We start from the raw sequence: 19,309 nt of genomic DNA, 5'->3' as shown, positions 1-19,309 counted from the left end.
TATCTTGGTATTACTCTTAAATCTCTGTGCTCTACTTAACCATCTGTCTCTCATATCTTCTTGGCAGTCTATATAATATACCCACAATAATTTTTACAAGGGTATGACCTAAAATATTTATAAAAGTAAACAACTTAATTTTTTATTGGAAAAAGTAACAAATTGGGATTTCTGTTCTTACCGTACTTCTGTGGTGGCATAGCCTGTTTGCGGTACCTTGCTTCAGACCGGAGAAGTTGCATCAAAATTCACAGTTGCATGAGGGATAAGAGCATGAAAACTGAAGAGTAGATGATTTGATTTTTTATGAAGATTGATCGCCATTTCCAAACTACTGTTGAAATCATGGGGTACAAGCTGGAAGCTTTTTGACCATCCAACATCTAGCTATCAAGAGCATAGGACATGAAAGGTATAGCCACTACAATAAGGGAAGAAAATGTAGACAGTGATGGGTTCTCTTGTGACAAACTGCTCAACCAATAATTCAAAATCAAGGAATACATATTTTAACAATTTCTATCTTTGCAAAAACACAAAAGGAGTCCGCCAGACGTGAGCATTACATACCATTTATTTTTTAAAATTTGTAAGTGCAAATGAGAGGTAAGGAGCTCGCAAATTCTCAATGGGCGTAGACGGTCCCAAAAACCTCAAATCCTAGCCCTCCTTTATAGGTTCAATCCAATGTTCACCCAAAAACCCTATGCTGAAGGGAAGATGATGGCTAGGGTCCGCTCTACTTCGCATGGCTACACAAAAGACAACTACGGAATGGATAGAGTTACATAACTAGAAAGTTTATGAGACAGAAAGTTAACATAGTCACATCACATTTAACATCAATATAGTTACAGAATCGAAATGCACTTTCATTCTACAAGGGAAATACCAAGGGCAACAGCCATGCCCAATATCAGCGAGGTTAATTGGATAAATGTGCCCTTCAATGTTGAGTTTCCATTGTTCATTTCTGGTAGCACTCCAGCAACTGCAATGTAGATAAATCCACCAGCTGTAAATCCCTGCATGGAAAGGGGGAGAAAAAAATTCAAAATAAAACACATACTCATATCAAGACTGCCCAAAATGCACTCTAGCAGCCCATTCTTTGAACATTATCAAATTTTCACCTCAATCAATGATGACTGTCCCGGATCTTGTCCAAGGAGCAAAGCCTATGAGATCAGCAGCAAAATATATTTAATTTTTTTCCATCATTTAAGATAAAAATATAATAGGGTGCCATGTGGAAGAAATGCTAACCAAAGCAGTTCCAACAAGTGCAACTAGAGCTGAGAGGAAGTTGAAGAAGAGGGCCTTTGAGACACTGAAGCCAGATCTTACCAGAATTCCAAAGTCACCAACCTGCACGGAAATGCATCAACAAGAATATCTCAAGTCATCTATTATGCATATTTCAAGTCACAAGAATATCTCTGATATAACACTAGGAATCCCAGGTAAAAACACTTCAGCTAAATCCATTTTTGAATTATCACCATGTTGCAGAAATATGGAATGAGTAAATTTAAGTTCCAATTCAAAGAGAAGCCATGAGAAACCATTTTGCTTTAATGGCCTTTGTTGAGATTGTTGATTCCATGGTGCTACCCAAAAAATCTAGAAAATGAGGCACAATGCTTATAGCAACATGCTAAGAATGATGAGTAAGAAATCCCTAATCATGAAGAGAGATCCAAATCCAAGATTTTTTAATTGGCCAAAATTTTAGTACTAATTATTTAGTATCGACATGGATCAGAATCTCAATTAACTGAGCCCATTTATTCCTAAAATTTTCAAATACAATCTCTTACTCTTTTTTGTTATTTTAATCTTAAGTCACTATCTCAACTACATATTAAGTATATTACTTCTGTATTGATAATATTTAAATTTTTATAAATGCAGTCCATGGAGAAGCAGGTTACTTCTAGATTAGGCTCTCAAACTCACCAAATCATTCAGCAATTATTATGAAATTTTACATTTTTTTTTTATTAGTTTTAATGTTTTTCAATTTTCAAAAGAGGAGGTAGCTAAAGAAGAAACTTAGGGCCTGTTCAGAAAGAAAACAATACTTCATTGTTTTCAGAAACAAAATTTTGTTTGGGAATATAATTCTAAAAAATTGTTTCCTTTTCATGAAGGCACTCTGCATTCATGCACAATACAATGTTCCCGATCAATTTTTCCTACTTCCAATTGTTACTCATGACAGTCAATAAAAAACACCTGAAAAATACATCAAATTTGTTCTCAAAAATTACTTTGTTTTCAACAAATTCTCAAAAATTCCAGTCCAAAATTTACCAAACATGCTTTTGACATTGGAAAACTGTTTTTTGTTTTAAAGAGAAAAATGTTTATAGAAACAATTGTCAAACAAGCTCTTGATATTCCTGTCACCTGACAGAAAAAGGACAAAGAGATCTACTTGCCATTGCAACACAATTTTATTTATTTATTTATTTATTTTTTGGTTGCAAGCAACAATATTGGCAATGCCTAATAAAGAAGCTCAACAAAGTATATAGGACATATACAAAGGGCATCAAAAGGTAAAGGGAAGAGCGGGGCAACAGAAAACAATATTCCTCTTCTTCGCACAGAAAGCACCCATGCACCAAGAATCATCGTCTCCTTTGTAGCAGATCAAAGTCAATATTTTTCCACAAGTTGCTTTCCAAGATAAAGACCCCATTTACTCCCACAGGGAACGGACTCAGAGTCCTTTTCGGCATGAAAAAGAATAAAAGGATTTAATTGAAAATTTATCATTCCTCAAATTCATCCACACCATCCTAACCTCTTCAACATTATTCACTGACTTTTCTTGCAAACTTAAGAGAAATGTCTCAATTCTTTCCATCTCCCAATCATACAACTACCTTTAAAAAGCAGAGATTTCAATGGCCTCCGTTGCCAAACTGCTCTCAAACATCTGCCACCCAAGAATCCTTAGACAAAGCCATTACAATGAGGGTAAAAAGATGCTCAAAGAAGAATCAATGCACTATTTTTTTCCCCCCGAAACTACACCCTCTTTCCATCTCCCATAACAGACAGCGGGTTCTACTTTTGATAATATCTCTCTCCTAATGGTCGTCCACAACCCTGCCCCAAAGCCAACCTTCAATTCCCTAGAACACCAACCCCCTCTTTTTCCTCGAATTCCCAACAATAACCCGCTTCTAAGCATATCTCCAACAACACTTGCTAGGAAGTGCCTTATTGAGGATAAAAAGATCTTTGATCCCAAGCATCCTTTTCGCCTTTCCATGCAAGCAATCAACCATTTAATCACATATGGTTTTTTCTCTAGGAGAAGCCTCCCCAAAGGAATTCTCTTTGAATCTTCTCGAGCCTCAAACTCATCTTCCTTGATATGACAAATAGGAACATAAAATAAACGGCCAAGCTAGAAAAATTACTTTTGATCAGAGTAATGCAGAGGCCAATTTGCATAATCAGATGTTTATTCCATGGGTGACCCTAGAATTTCCCAAATATCATGCCAAAGAAGATGATCAACAGTAAATTTTCCCTTTTTTTTTTTTACCTTTTCTTTTTATTTAATGTTATTGGAAACTTCTTTATCTCAACCAAACCTAAGCCTCCTCCTCAATCCCCACCCAACCCCTTGCCACCTAAGCCAAGCCCCAAAGGGTGCCTATAGAAATTCTTTAAAACCATGTTCCCCCAAACAAATGTGGGGAAAAACCATGATCTCCAATTCATCATGCAACCAGACATTTTATAAAGATTCTTTTGGGTAAAACCTTTAAAATCCAATATTAAACTTGATAAGCCTACAGAGTTGTTAGGCTTGACTAAAGTTCCACACATCCTATCAAGTGCATCAGAAACATTTTGGGCGCTGCCATCTGATAGATCATACCAAAATTTCGTTTTCTCCCCTAACCTTTTGTGGATGTTTTTTACTGTACAGGGTTTACCAAGCAGTAGAGCTAAATAACCACCTAGAATAGAGGGGGTATCATTACATTTGGTTGAAAAACAAAGAACTTTTTTCCTCAAGACTTCCCAAAGCAAAATCTCAAGAGAAAAAACTTCAACATTGAAAAAGGAATTCACAAAGTAAAGGCACACATGGAATGTGGACACATACTGCTACAAAATAAAGACATCATACCAGCCCACTAAATTTACAATATTAAAGGTTTGTAAACGTACAATCATAAAAATTATTCTTATTAAGTCAAAATTTGAAGTTAATATTATGATTCTGAAATGTAGATGATTGATTCTTGCACATGCAGCCAAAAAAAATCATGGCCAATCAAGGTACAAGAGATAGAATTGGGACCTCTTGAGGGAGCTCATGAGCAAGCAAAAATACAGTTCGAGACCACCCACCAACAGAACCATATAGCAAGAAAGCACTTCCCAAAGCCATCCCATCAGTAAAATTGTGCTGCAATATTCAGACAATTAAGTTTGACTACATTAAGAATTTCATTTTAGTAAAATATATCAAGTAAAATATTAAACCTTGAGGAATAAATTATCAAATAGCTTTACTACAAATATAAGGAACAAATACTTACAACACCATCAGAAAAGAGATTAAGATAGCCAAACACAAGATTTGATGGTGATTGAGCAGGTTCTTTTTCCTTTAAGGACTTAATATCATTGGTGGAGCCATTTCCAGCAACTGAATCTGATTTATCTTCTCTCAAACCAGAAATACTATTTCTCTGCAGAAGGCAAGCATGTTACAAGAAGTTCAATATGCAATTCCAAGGATACTATTCAAATTGGGTGTCATTTCTTGAATTAGCTATCCTCCAACTTCTGCATGCAACTTGCTGGAAATTTACTTTCTAACATTGGTATTATACAACTAGCATGTCTCTCCAACTTTAATATTGCTGTTTAACAGAAAAGTAATATTCTTTTTATACATGACATATACACATGGACTTTTTCAAGGCCATAATTCAGAGCAGATCTAAGCTCCCACATAGTTGCAAAATTTACCCTATCCCTTCAGCTTACCTTCCGAAGAAGAGATTCATGTTCAGTTTGTTTTTCTCCAGTTAAACAGTCAACAGATTCTGGAATCAATGTACTCTGATTCTTTTCACTGAGAGACTCAGACTGCTGATTGTCACAAGCATCATTATCATCCTTCATCTTTTTACCATTCTTACGATGATGGTGGTGATGACCATGACTCCATGCACTATTAGCTCCACCAGATATACCTTCAACATACCTCACAAGCTTCTCCACAAGAAGAAAAAGTACAATTCCACCTGCAATAACCAACATATAATTAACAAGAATTCAAGGTTTTTTTTTTTCTTCTTTTATTTTTCCAGTAGGAAGATTTAATCCATTGTAATACAATTGAGAAGGCACCTGATAAAATATGATTAAGAAACAAAACAAATAAACCCTTAAGCAACAGAAAAGTGGATGATAAGTTTATACAGCATAGAATTATTTAATATAAAATGACAAACATTTATATATTTGATTCTTAAGAACAGTTATAGTATAGGGTTCCTAGAATGGTTGGCATCCAACTAAGGGATGGTGAGGCTTGCTGTTTTTTTGGCCTTTTGAGGGGTTTGTTGCTTTGTATACCCCCTGTATACTTGTAACTTTTTGCCCCTTTATCAATATATCTTGTTTTACTTATCAAAAAAAAAAAAAAAAGAACAGTTATAGTATAAAATATGGCACTTGAACAGAACTCCTTTTCTTCTCTTTTTTGGGAATTATTACTATGCAAAATTATACACAAAAATTTAAAGTATCTAACACTGTGTAGGATAGAACAGACAGTACATTTTTTTTTTTTTACCTCTTTTTTTTGGATAAGTAGAAGTTATCCATTCCAGCTCAATAAAAAGAAGAAAGGCATTCATTCTGACTGATTCAGGGAAACCTAGAATTGGTTATTATTAGGCATAGATAAGGTTAAATTTAAGCAACACCTGGTCATCATCATGAGGCAAATTGGTTCACCACCACTTTTAAGGAGAGAGTAATCTATAGGGTTCTTTCAGATAATATGCAAGATCAGTACTTCAATTTCATGCATCATGATGGAATTCTCAAATTTGTAATTTCACGTGATAGCCAAAGAAGATCAAACCCTTAGAGATTGAGATCCTGTGAAGGATAATCGTGGGAAAAGGCTCCTATTGTCCTTTATGGAATGCATTCCTTACAACCTCATTGATTCTTGCAGGAAGAGAAAATGAAAAGTCTAGCTCATATTTGAGTAATTACAAGTCTCAAAAGTGCCAGGCAGTATTAAATTGAGTACCAACAGATAACTCCATTCATCACCCAACAAAGCAATAGATAATCCTTGTCAATATGGCTAAATCTTATTTAGCTACAAGGCTTACGCTACCACAAACCTCTCTTCAAACACAAACTTCCCTAGGGGATTTCTCTGCACTCAACCCTATCTCAGCAATGCTTTTTAGTTTTAGTAATAAAGAAAGCCTCATAATATATTCACCAACTGTTAGCAACATATTTGTTGTATTTGTTTGTAGAGTTGTAAAAAATTTTAACCAGTCATTAATCACCACCATGTCATAAAAAATATACAATATAAAATGAGTATAACAAAATAAAATTGTCACTTGAAAATAATTTTATCAAATCAAATTATGACATGTGGGCCTCATGCAAAAGGAAGACAAGTGGTCTTCAAATTAAACAAAAAAAATAAGAATTTTGGTAATTAAAATATAACTATCAAAATAAATAAATAAATAAGTGAACTTTATAAGTGAAAAAGTATCGAGTCTCATTAAAAAATTAAATTAGAAAGTATCCTAATATGCCTTGTCAAGTTTCACAAATATTAATTTTTAATTAAAGAATAATACTTCAAGGATTAAGACTATCCAAATGTCTCAAAATCTACCTAAATATTAACTTTAATTAACGAATAATATTTGCAAGGAATAAGAAAAACTATCCAAATATCTCTCTCTTTACCCTTATGAATAAAGGGATCTCCTTAGTTTTCAAAATCACATTGAAAGATGTAGGAAGACTTTTGCACTTGAGAAGAGTTGGAGAAATTCCACCTTAAGGATTCAAGAAGTTCTTCAAAGCCTCAAAGATTCGAAGATCAAGCTTTCGAAGATTTAAAGATCAAGCCTTCCAAAATTTGAAGACCAAGTTCAAATATTTGAAGGCCAAGTTCGAATATTTGAAGGCCACGTTCGAATATTCGAAGTTCAAGCTCGAGGCATTCGTGCCCTCGGTGAGCATTAGTCACACCAAAGTCCAAGCTCGACCCAAGATAAGCCAAGGTCCAAGCCCAAGTTGGAGACATGCCAAGGTCCAAGCCCAAGTTGAAGACACACTAAAGTCCAAGCCCAAGCCAAGGCACACTAAGGTTCAAACAGAATCAAGGCCCAAGTCAAGGTTATTATCAGAAGAATCAGAGGACCAACTAGAAATTGTACCCCATTCTCAAAATTAATTAAATTTCAATTTGGCCACATAGTTTGCTTCAAGGGAAATTTGTGTGTAAATTGTTATTCATTCATGATACATATTTAAGGCTACTTTTCAATGTAATTAGCCATCTCTTCTCTACAGTATTAAAGGTATAATAACTAAATACAGAAAATAGAGGCCGCTTTATACACATGCAAGTATGGAAAAACAAGGAAGGATATAGTTGCACTGATCAATGGAACATGCATAACATGTGTCTTTCACTTACCAAGAACAGATAATCCAACAGAAAGATCTTTCAGAGAATGTGAATGTGAATGCTCATGTCCATGATGATGAGCATGCTCATCATGTGAATGGGAATGTTCGCCACCTGCAACAAATAACATTATTTATTTATATCTCAACAGAAAACAACAAATAACCACCGAAAAAATGAAAAGTTATGCTCATTATATATATATATATATATATATCTTCTGAAAGGCTTTTTATATGGGATAACTTTAAAAGGTTCAGATATAAAGTTTTTAGAAGCACCTACCAAAAAAAAATCAAACATGACTACACAAAGGACAAGGTAGGAGTATGATGTTCAACAATGAAGTTGGAAATGCATTTTAAAAAGACAGTAAATCCTACAAATTCAATTCAACCATCACAAGTCACTATCAAATTCTTTATTCTCATACTTGCCCCTGCTAGAAGCAATGGAGTCTCTATTAAATTTTTGACCTGTTGTTTGCAGAACCATCAGGGATGTCCAGGCAGCATGATATGCAAATCTACATTTTATCACTTCAGTAAAAATAGAGAACGCATCACCTTTTTAGCTGCAATTGGATGGTGTACATTCCACAATGGTCTACAAAAATCATATGGGCCAGTATAGCTCTATTCTTTGAGAACAGATTTTTGTTCTCTGAGAAAACATAAAGGTAGGAACACTAATAAAAAGGAAAAGAAACAAAACCACTGTTTGGATAAGCATTTTTAGTGAATACAAAAACATATTCTCTGAAAATTATTCTGGGTTCGTTTCTTTTATCCCACTTCTTTTTAAACATGTTCCTTTTTTTCCCCTTTCTTTTAACCTGTTCTCAAAAACTGTTTCAGAGATAGGAACCAAACATGTTCAATATTTTTCCCTACTGCCAGTGTGGTTATTTATAAATTCTAGCTTAATTGATTATGTCAATAACTAAAAGTCTAAAATTCAATTAAAATTTGCCAAAATTTTGGAATAAGATACTCTAACTCTCAATTAGTATGATTGCCCTCCCCACTAAAACTAAAATCAAGTGACCACTTTAAGCCCCCACCCAAAAAAATCCCTTCTCCTCCACATCATTGGTGGGAAACACATTCTTAGAGTAATTTGACAAAAATCTTCCACCCAAAGAATAAAAAGAACAGTCTTCAACTAGAAAATATGGTCCCATCCTCAATAGAATTAATTCATTTTCCATACTTTTTAAGTATAGTGTACAACGTGTGTGCTTTTGTTCACCCTTTTATTAGGCGCTATTAATATATTTTATCTTTGCCTATCAAAAAAAAAGTATACTAAGAAATCAAGAGTTTGAGGTTAAAAAACAAAGTAAGAAGTATAAGTACCAAATAAAATATCGGATCCAAATCATACCAAAAGCATGTGGCAACTGGTGAAGAAAAGCATCCCCTAACATGGCTCCTGCCTGCAAATAGCAAAGACATTGAAGGTCACAAAAAGGAACCCTAGAGAAATGTATGCATTCCATTCAGAAAAAGCACATTCTACTTAAGTTCATAGTCCTCGATCTCCTTATTAAGATTACCAAATTGCATCGATTATGACCTAGCACACACTTTTTTTTTTTTGATAGATAAACCTACAGAAGCTTTATTAGAAAAAGGGAGTTTAAAAGGCAACCCGAAGCATACAGGAAGTATACACGAGATACCAAAAGACAAAAAAACAAAAAGGCAAACACTCACCAGCCCTCAACAAGAACCCAACCGATCAACAAAGTTAATTAAAGAATGGGGTCCTCCATCTAAACAAGACTTAGCCCAAGAGAAGAGATTACAAACAAAAGAATTTTTCATTCTTTAAATCGACAAAACCTCATTATCAAAAACTATCATATTTCTTTCCTTCCAAACCGTCCAAAATAAACAGAGAGGAGTTGCCCACCAAGTCTTTCCACGCTTCTTGTCCACAAAGAAAGCAGACCATCCTGAGAGAGTGTCTCTAACCATAAACGGGAGGACCCAATTAACACCAAACAAAGAGAACACAAGATCCCACAAAACCCTCGCATTGGGGCAGTGAACAAGGATGCGATTTATCGTCTCCTCTTCAGCATAACACAAGAAGCACCTGTTTGCTAAAATCCAACCCCTCCTCTTGAGTTGATCTTGGGTTAGAACCTTCCCCCAAAAAGCTTCCCAAGCAAAAAAAAACCCACCTTTGTAGGCACACAAGGGCTCCAAATGATGCTCCAAGGGAACGGGACTGCACAACTAGATTCAAGAGTATTGTAAAGGGATTTTACAGAAAAAATCCCATTCTTCGATACTTTCCACAACACTCTATCCTCCAAAGCAGCAACTAGCCTCTTTCCTTGAAGGGTCGAAAGGAGCCTCTCCACTGCCTCCACCTCCCAATCATTTAAAGATCTAGAGAAACAAGGAATCCAACCCCCCACATCCCCCACAGAATCCCAACAATCCACTACCCACGCATCTTGAGAGACCGCTAAGGCAAACAAAGATGGAAAAGCCTCACAAAGGGGAATATTCCTACACCAAATGTCCTTCCAAAATCTCACCCTTCTACCATCCCCCACAGGGAAGGAAACATTTTTAATCAACAGAGAACCTTCCTTTCTAATTTCCTTCCAAAACCCCACTCCATAGCCCTCCCTAACCTCACGGGAATTCCATCATCCACCTTCTTCTGCAAACTTCCTACTAATAATAAGCTTCCAAAAGGACTTCCTTTCAATCGCAAAGCGCCAACTCCATTTGCACAAAAGGGCCCTATTGAGAATAGAAAGATTTCTAATCCCCAAACCGCCCTTCTTTTTATGAGAACAAACAACAGCCCACTTTACAAGATGGGGCCTCTTCTCCAACGCTCCCCCACCCCAAAGGAAAACCCTTTGGATTTTCTCAAGCCTCAATCTAACAACTCTTGGCATACGCAACAAGGACATGAGATAGATAGGCATGCTAACCAAAGTGCTCCGAATGAGAGTGATTCTCCCTCCCTTGGAAATGAATTGCCTCTTCCACAAGGCAAATCTCTTCCGCATCCTCTCTTCCACGCCATCCCACACTGCCACCGACTTATGAGGAGCACCCAAAGGGAGCCCCAAATAAGTGGAAGGAAGAGATCCCACTTTGCAGCCCAGTTCAAAAGCCAAAACCTCAACGTTCTCTACTCTTCCCATCGGCAGAATTTCACTCTTATTCAAATTGATGCTCAGACCAGAGATGGCTTCAAACCACATTAACAACCAGCTTAGAAAAGTCATTTGCTCTTAGGAATCCTCACAAAAGACCAACGTGTCATCAGCAAACAACGGATAAGACACTTGGATCCCACTGCCACCCCTTCCCCTTATCCTGCAACCGGTAAGGAAACCCCCCCTAACTGCTCTGTTAATGAGGCAACTTAAGGCCTCCATCCCTAAAACAAATAAGTAAGGGGATAGGGAATCCCCTTGCCTTAACCCCCTAGTGCTCTGGAAAAACCCCGAAGGCGATCCATTAATCAAAACTGAAAAAGAAGCAGTGGAGATGCACCACCTAATCCAGCCAGCCCATTTATCCCCAAAACCCATTTTTTGCATCACTGTCAGCAGAAAATCCCAATTAATATGATCATAAGCCTTCTCTAAGTCCAATTTACACAACACACCAGATTCATCCCTTTTCAGCAACGAGTCTATGACCTAGCACACACTTGTGGTTGCTATTTGCAGATACTGACAATAAAACACTTTGAACCCTTCTGCCACACTTGGCATCTCCTATTTTTCTTTTCATTTTTACATTTCTATATCAACTGTTAGATGAGCATTTTCTGACCTAAATCCACAAGTCTGAAAAATTAAAACAAGATTTTGAGAGTCAATCTAGAATGAAATCTCTTAGGCCTACAACAAAGGATTTTCCTGTAGTAACATACACTTTAGAGATTCTTTTTTCTTACAATGATGTTATTTTGTGCATAAAAGGTAAAAATAGAAAACCCCATATAGTGATTATGGAGACATTTTACACATGTTATGTAGAGTAGGTTTCTAGTTACTGAAATGTTAATTATACATATCTAGTTATGTTTCTTTTTCAAAAGAAAAATAACTAACCTATATATTTAAGACCATGGAGGTTGTACCTCCTGTTTTGCTAGGTGCTCTTAATCTTAGCTTCTATTGCCTGTCAAAGAAAATTATTTATGACCCTGATACATAATGCTGGTAGAAAGCCGGAAGCTAGCTAAATGTTAATGATGCCTCATTACATCAAAATTTCAAAAAGTGATTCAGAACTTTATAAACACTTGAAGCATAATATCAGAATCGAAGAAGCAAAGTTGTAAAATTTTTATCAAGCATGACTCTCTATTCATAAGAAACCTAGATACTTCAATTTTGCATACAAAAGATAGTTTTTCAATCATATATTTAAGGGATGGATAAAAAGGGAGAAAAAAAAACCCTATTCATATCCATTGTCGGCATTCTACTCTTGTAGAACAACTCAGAGGATCAAGCCTTCCACATTTTTTTTGATAGGTGGATTTAAAAAGAGAAGAATCAAGCCTTCCACATTACAACCACTTCAAAAAAAATTAAAAAAAGACTATGAATTAATAATATAATAGATTTAGTGTTTTGACTATTAGGGGAACTTCTACATAAACGATAAGTGGATAATTCAGAGAATATGATTTTAGAGGCACATGGGTCGCTTCACCATTTAACCTCTCCCAGGTCTTGAACCCCAGTTTGGCCTCAAGCAGATGAAAACACAATTCCATAAATGAGGAATCATTGAGTGTGTTTCTGCAGCTCACTGAACAAAGCCTCTTCATTAGATAAACAACAACCTGCCAAAGCTTCGTTTTTAATGAAAAAATAACATATACAGTTCAATTGTAACAAGCTTTTTTACTGAGAGACTGATCAATTTCATGAATCATTTCCATTAACATCCTACCCATGTTTAGTTCAATCTATGAGCTGAAATTTTTCAAGATGGTCTCCCAAGTGTAATGCTATGCTTTATCCTTTTTCCTTTTTTTTTCTTTTGCTTTTCTTTTTTTTTTTTTTTTTGGTGGTAGCATGTAGAAGACCAACCAATATCCTAATCATTTTAACTCTACATTCTATCCATGTTTGGCTCAATGTAACTGAAATTTTTCAAGATGGTCTCCAAGTGTGAAATCATGCTATACCATTTTTCCCCTTCCTTTTTTGCTGGTAAGCGTAGACGTGTTGGGAAATTGGGAGGAGATGGAACCAAACCAGAAACTTCAAGTTTGCAAATTAAAATATTTTACTCAATTAGGCTTCTGCCTATTAATGGTCCTTCTTTCTTATAATAAAATTACAACAGAAGGAAGTATGTAAGTCTTCACTTCCTGTTCTCACTTTTCTCTTTCACCATTCAAAATTCCACCTTTTTGACAAGGATGATTTGGTTTACCACCGGTGTATTCAAAATACACTGTTTGAGCTCCTATATGGTGTAATTCCAGTACACCAAATCTCGGAGTGCTTTCACATTTCACCAACTGCATAAGTTGGGCAAACTGTCACCTGTTTGGTTATGTAGACACTTGGCACCCACATCATAGACAAGGTGACAATTCGGCACAATTTCAACTTTTACATACTATTACATTGCTAAGAATTTCCCAATGATGGTAGCTCAATTAAACATCACATTAGAGAAAGGAAAAAGATAAAATAAAGCATTAACTTCAATGAATTTGAAAAGATAGATATCATAACTCCTTGTCATAGAAGAAAAGTATGGAGTAGTACCATAAGTAGTTGCAAAACCAAAATCAATCAATTTCATATATAAAAAAGTAACATAAATAGATTTATTCACATATTTCTAGATTAACATTAAGCAATAGTTATGATGAAAGCAAAGGATAAGTCCAGTTCATGCACTGAATTGACATAAACAGTCCACAACCAAAAACTGGCAGAAGCAATTTCCAAATACACAAACCAAATAAACAAGCTTGAAGAATCTTACCCCAAATACAGCCAATGAATCAACAACTGCCTTGGATGGTTTTCCTTGTACTGCAATAACTCAACAAGTTCAGTCCTTGTTCGTCGGGATAGGCATCTTAAAACAAAAGGCATAACTGAATTCAGCAAAAGTATTTGCTAAGGTCATGAACAAGTCCAGTGAGCATATTAAGACATCCAAGCTACTTACTGAATATTACTGGCAAAATAATGAGGCAAATAAGGGAAGCCATGCTCACCAACAGTGAGCAGCCCATTGCATGAACCCACAAACCTATCAGGGAGAAAAAACAAAGGCTGAGTTAGAGGCAATAAGATATAATATTCAAAACTGATATTGGAATCACAATAACAGTAAACACATTTCTGATGATTTCCTTCAGTAATACAAAGATTGTGGAGGACATGTTAAATCCTATTGATGCAGCAAATTATATGACAATAAAATATGAAATAAATTAACACCTAGAAAACTCAAATAGATCAAAGCAAATAAACAGGTCAACAACACCACATGGAACATACATATCCAGTAGCTCTATTGAGCCCTATGCTATTTGAACTGATGTTACAAGGAACAGACATATCCAATTGCTCCATCAAAACCTATACTGAAACTCATGACACAAACAAAAATATGCAAACCAAAAAAAAACACTTGATAAGAAAATAGAAAATATATTAATAGCACCAAACAAAGGTATACAAAGACGCCAAAAGGCCCAAAGAAAGAGAAACAAAAACAACTCCCTCTTCCTATTTAAAGCTCAACCAGTCCACAAAGTCTACCATGGACATTGAGAAATCTCCTATATATACACTATAACCCACTCCAAATATATGCAAAATCAAACACCTAGATATCACTCACAAAGAAGTTACCTTAATTTACATACATTTCCCTCATAAATTCATAAAATTAAAATATCCAAAATCAAACACCTAAACATCACTCACTAAGGATTTACCTTAAATATATAGTATTTCCTGCCAATGGATCCATAAAGGATTTGACCACAAATTATCATATGAACAAGGATGAAATAATTGACATGTAGTACCACAAGCACTTAGTAACAATTATGGTCCTTGCTTGCCCACAGAAAAGGAACCATAACAAAAACCAATAATATTAAAATAGACCCAAAAAGGAAAACACAGAGAAAATTGTGTATTTCAGTGACTCCAGTAGCCTATAGCCTGTTACCAGTGGCTTGCAAGATTAAATTGAATACTAAAACTCACACGTGTTTGATTCTAGAAACTAATACCATGTTTTTAACTTTCTGTGACCGGCATATATATGTATATATATCATGCTCAAGTTTATGTTTCACAGGTTCAGGCTCAGCATGCTATAGTGAGTAATGTTCACTGACATGGGAATGGAGAGGACATGTTGTAGTAGAATAAAGCCTTTACTGATTTACTAAAACAGTTCTGAGGTTCTGTTTCACAGTCATCATTACGATTAAAAGAGAAAAACTAACTAGATGTTTAATTCCTTGACACCAACTTCAATATTTTGAAGCAGGAAACATTATATCTACATCCATATTTATATATATAGTATATTTGCCACATACTTTAGATGTTGGAGTTAAGGATTCATACTCTAAAAAAGGAAATACTGAATTTTGATGGTAAATTATGAGATTTTGCTATTTTTTAACCTTGTAGGGAAGATTTTGTGCAAAACCAACTACTGTAGAGTATGATTTTGGAATAGGTACAGATCATGTTTCCTGCTTCAAACCACTGAAATTGGTATCAAGGAATATCATAATGATTACAGAGAAAAAAACCTGAAACTGTATTACTAAATCACTAAGGCTTCATTCTACTATAATACATCTGTCTCCCCCATTCCCAGGTGAGCGAACATAATACACTAGAGCACTCCAAGCCTGAACAACCATTAGAACCAAATATGTGGATAACATGATCTTTCTGTGCCCCTTGAACTAAATATCAGCCATAAAGAAACTCAAGCAAGCCCAAAATTGTCAATTCTGGCATGTCTCAATCTTTTTTCGTTTTTCTTTTTCTTTCCTTTTTTTTTTTAATTTCTGGGATGAAGTGGTCAATTTTAACAGACTTCTTGACAGAAAATCTGCTTAGTGAAGTGGACAATACAAAGGAAACATGGTGATGCTTTGAAGGTCGTCAGCGAAGATGATTAAGGATTACATTAATTCATGGTGCAGTCATTTGATGTGAATTAACCACAAACTTCCAATTACTGTACAATAATTCATACACAGTTTACAATAGTAAAGTGTTGAGTTAAATGTAGCATTTCAAAGCAATTAGACAAGGGCTACAATAATGTGGGCTATGAAGAGAAAAATGTTGTACAGCCTATTCACAGAGCAGGAGGATGGGATAAGAACCCAGGTTTTCAATTCTTAGACATGATAGGATAACAATCACATTTCTAGGTTAATATTTAAGCAGCAAAATATTATGAGGGCACTTATTGAAAACAGACTGCACACTGAACAGACCCTAAGCAACTGTAGACTACTAAAACGATTCTCTCTTTTTTCCCACTAAAATGATTCTCTAAACAAAAAATAAATAAATAAATAAATTAAGGTGTAGCTTTCTACCATTGAATCACTCAGTTCACCAAGCCAGAACATATATATGCAAGAAATTTGCATGTCAATACCATGAGCAAACCATTTGGTCAAATAAAAATTGTATAGAAGCTTGCCTAACTTTTACCCCCAAAATGGAATGCATTATCCTTAATGGGTTGATACATTAATCCTAGATATATAGGAGCCATTTGTAACTTGGAGGAGAATATATGCAAAATCAAACACCTAGATATCACTCACAGAGAAGTTACCTTAATTTATATACTTTTCCCTCATAAATTCATAAAATTAAAATATCCAAAATCAAACACCTAAACATCACTCACTAAGGATTTACCTTAAATATATAGTATTTCCTGCCAATGGATCCATAAAGGATTTGACCACAAATTATCATATGAACAAGGATGAAATAATTGACATGTAGTACCACAAGCACTTAGTAACAATTATGGTCCTTGCTTGCCCACAGAAAAGGAACCATAACAAAAACCAATAATATTAAAACAGACCCAAAAAGGAAAACACTGAGAAAATTGTGTATTTCAGTGACTCCAGTAGCCTATAGCCTGTTACCAGTGGCTTGCAAGATTAAATTGAATACTAAAACTCACACTGAACAGACCCTAAGCAACTGTAGACTACTAAAACGATTCTCTCTTTTTTCCCACTAAAATGATGCTCTAAACAAAAAATAAATAAATAAATAAATTAAGGTGTAGCTTTCTACCATTGAATCACTCAGTTCACCAAGCCAGAACATATATATGCAAGAAATTTGCATGTCAATACCATGAGCAAACCATTTGGTCAAATAAAAATTGTATAGAAGCTTGCCTAACTTTTACCCCCAAAATGGAATGCTTTATCCTTAATGGGTTGATACATTAATCCTAGATATATAGGAGCCATTTGTAACTTGGAGAAGAAGTAAAGTTCAACAGAACAAATCATGTATTTCATTGGCACAGGCTTTCCAAGATTAAAGGGCTTGGCGGAACTTAACAAACACTCCCTAATGGACGACCATTGCAACTTTAAATATCCACAGCATTCCCATATTTAGCTTGTTGTTCCCAACATTCTCATACATCAAACAATTCTAAATAAAAGACAGCTCCCAAGATAATAGATTCAGTACTTAGGTTGTAAAATCCAATCAAGCAACATCAAAAGTACGAGAGCAAGCATAAAAATTAACAGGAAATGACACTACAGAAAAAATGGGAAACACGAATTAACTAGCATAATTTGAAAAAGTTACCAACACCAGAGAGCCCATGGTCGTGAGCATCACGATCATGATCATGATCATGATCATGGCTGTCATGGTGGTTGTAGTGGGACCCGAGCCCGTACAACTTCAGATCCTCCTCCTCAGCCAATTCCTCCGGGAGCTTGGACATAGTAAGCTTCTCCTCACTTGGACTATGATGATGATGATGATGATGGGAATGGCTTCCGTGATCGCAGTGGTGGTGAGCATGAGACTCGTGGACCGCAGATGCACAGGATCCAGAATGGTGACCCTCGTGCCCAAAGCACAGATTCAACCCAAATCCGACAACCAACACTACCGAGATCTGCCACTTCAAAAACCCCATTTCCAATTTTTCGTAGCAGAAACCCTAATTTCCTTGCGGAAAAATAAAAAATAGAATAAAAAAGAAAGGACAGAAAAAAGAGTTAAAAGGAGCTTCAGCAAGGGCGTGTTTGGATGTAAAGGTTTAGGAAGGACGGCGCTTGCAGGTGCCCTCGATGGTGATGAAGCAAACGGCGCAAAAAAAAAGCAAGATAATGGCGATTATAACACCAAATGTGATCACATCCATTTCCTTTTCATTAAGCCTTCTAACCTTTTCAAGGCGTGTTTTTTTCTAAACACCATTGCTTTCCATCACTGCCACCACTCTGCTCACCCATGGCATCAGGATGAGGATATATACTATATATAAATCCCTTTTTTATAATTAAAAAAACAAAAAGAAATGATTATTTGGTGGAAAAGTCTTTGGTTTGAATCATTGCATATATGAAAGGTTTGGAAGACTCAAATAGGATGTTTCAGTATTCACTTCCCCAGTAGGTAAATTTTGTAATTACTGATTTCAAGCTTATTTGCACGTATTAATTGAGATTAATACAGTTTTATTACAAAAACCCTGCCATGTTGGGCCTGCACTTAAAACTCATAATCAGCCTTAAGATGCTAAGCACGTTGCCTTTTCACTTATTATTTACCAAATGATTCCTTGGTTGTTACAAAGTATACGTACCTTAATTCTCGCGGAGAGATTTGTGTAATTTCTTGAATTCTAGGTCTAATTGGTCATTCTAACCATCAAAAAAATGTACATTTTTGTCCTTTTTGAAACATTTTTTAAGTTGGTGTACATCTAAAAGCTATTAGATGTTTTTTTCAAATACAGTTTCAAACCAATTTTTTTTTAAAAAAAAAAAAAAAATTCAATACATACTTACATGACCATAATATATACACATCCTTTATTAGAATTTTTTTTAAAAAAATGGCCCAAAATTTATATTTTGTTGGCCCACGTTATCTTACCCAAAATTTATATTTTGTTGGCCCACGGTATCTTACGGGGGTCCATTTCAAGACCCGGCCTAACTTATTAATTATTATTCTATTAGAATATCGAGATCACAGAGTATCGCAGTCCGCATGCAGGCTCACAGCGTACGTTACCCCAATCCATGAATCCGTGTCTGGGATTTTAGGGAAACTTTTCTCTTTTAATAGTTTATTCCAGTCCCTTAATCAAGGTTTCTTGTTGTTTGTTATGACTGATGAGCAATGGGGCTGGGTCGGTTGTATTCGTTGAGGTCACGATTAAACTCCTCCCCTGCAAATACCTGCTTTTAACCCAAGCATTAGAAGTTGTATAAATTAAAAATAGGTGGGTGGGTGGGTGGGTGGATATGCCAGGTTCACTCCCATCCATAGAA

General features: G+C 35.5%; 1 protein-coding gene across 2 annotated transcripts; it reads right to left on the bottom strand.

The window, feature by feature from the left end:
- Positions 1–768: 768 nt before the first annotated feature.
- Positions 769–18,542, bottom strand: LOC100245785 (IAA-alanine resistance protein 1). 2 transcript variants are annotated; one of them, XM_010649460.3, is made up of 12 exons: positions 18,196–18,360; positions 17,604–17,975; positions 13,924–14,007; positions 13,735–13,784; positions 9,116–9,167; positions 7,739–7,843; positions 5,029–5,288; positions 4,575–4,727; positions 4,334–4,441; positions 1,267–1,368; positions 1,134–1,178; positions 769–1,025 (listed from the first exon to the last, which is right to left on the bottom strand). In XM_010649460.3, the coding sequence occupies exons 2-12, from the start codon at positions 17,941–17,943 to the stop codon at positions 873–875; spliced, it is 1,452 nt and encodes a 483-aa protein (XP_010647762.1). In that variant the 5' UTR covers positions 17,944–17,975; positions 18,196–18,360; the 3' UTR covers positions 769–872. The 2 variants fall into 2 exon arrangements, with proteins under 2 accessions (XP_010647762.1, XP_059595282.1); XM_059739299.1 differs by having other exon boundaries at positions 17,604–18,542.
- Positions 18,543–19,309: the final 767 nt, after the last annotated feature.

This window comes from Vitis vinifera, chromosome 1 (genome assembly GCF_030704535.1).
Source record: "Vitis vinifera cultivar Pinot Noir 40024 chromosome 1, ASM3070453v1".
Classification (NCBI taxonomy): domain Eukaryota; kingdom Viridiplantae; phylum Streptophyta; class Magnoliopsida; order Vitales; family Vitaceae; genus Vitis; species Vitis vinifera.
The sequence above is the reverse complement of the archived record's forward strand: the minus strand, read 5'-3'. Positions and strand labels throughout refer to the sequence as shown.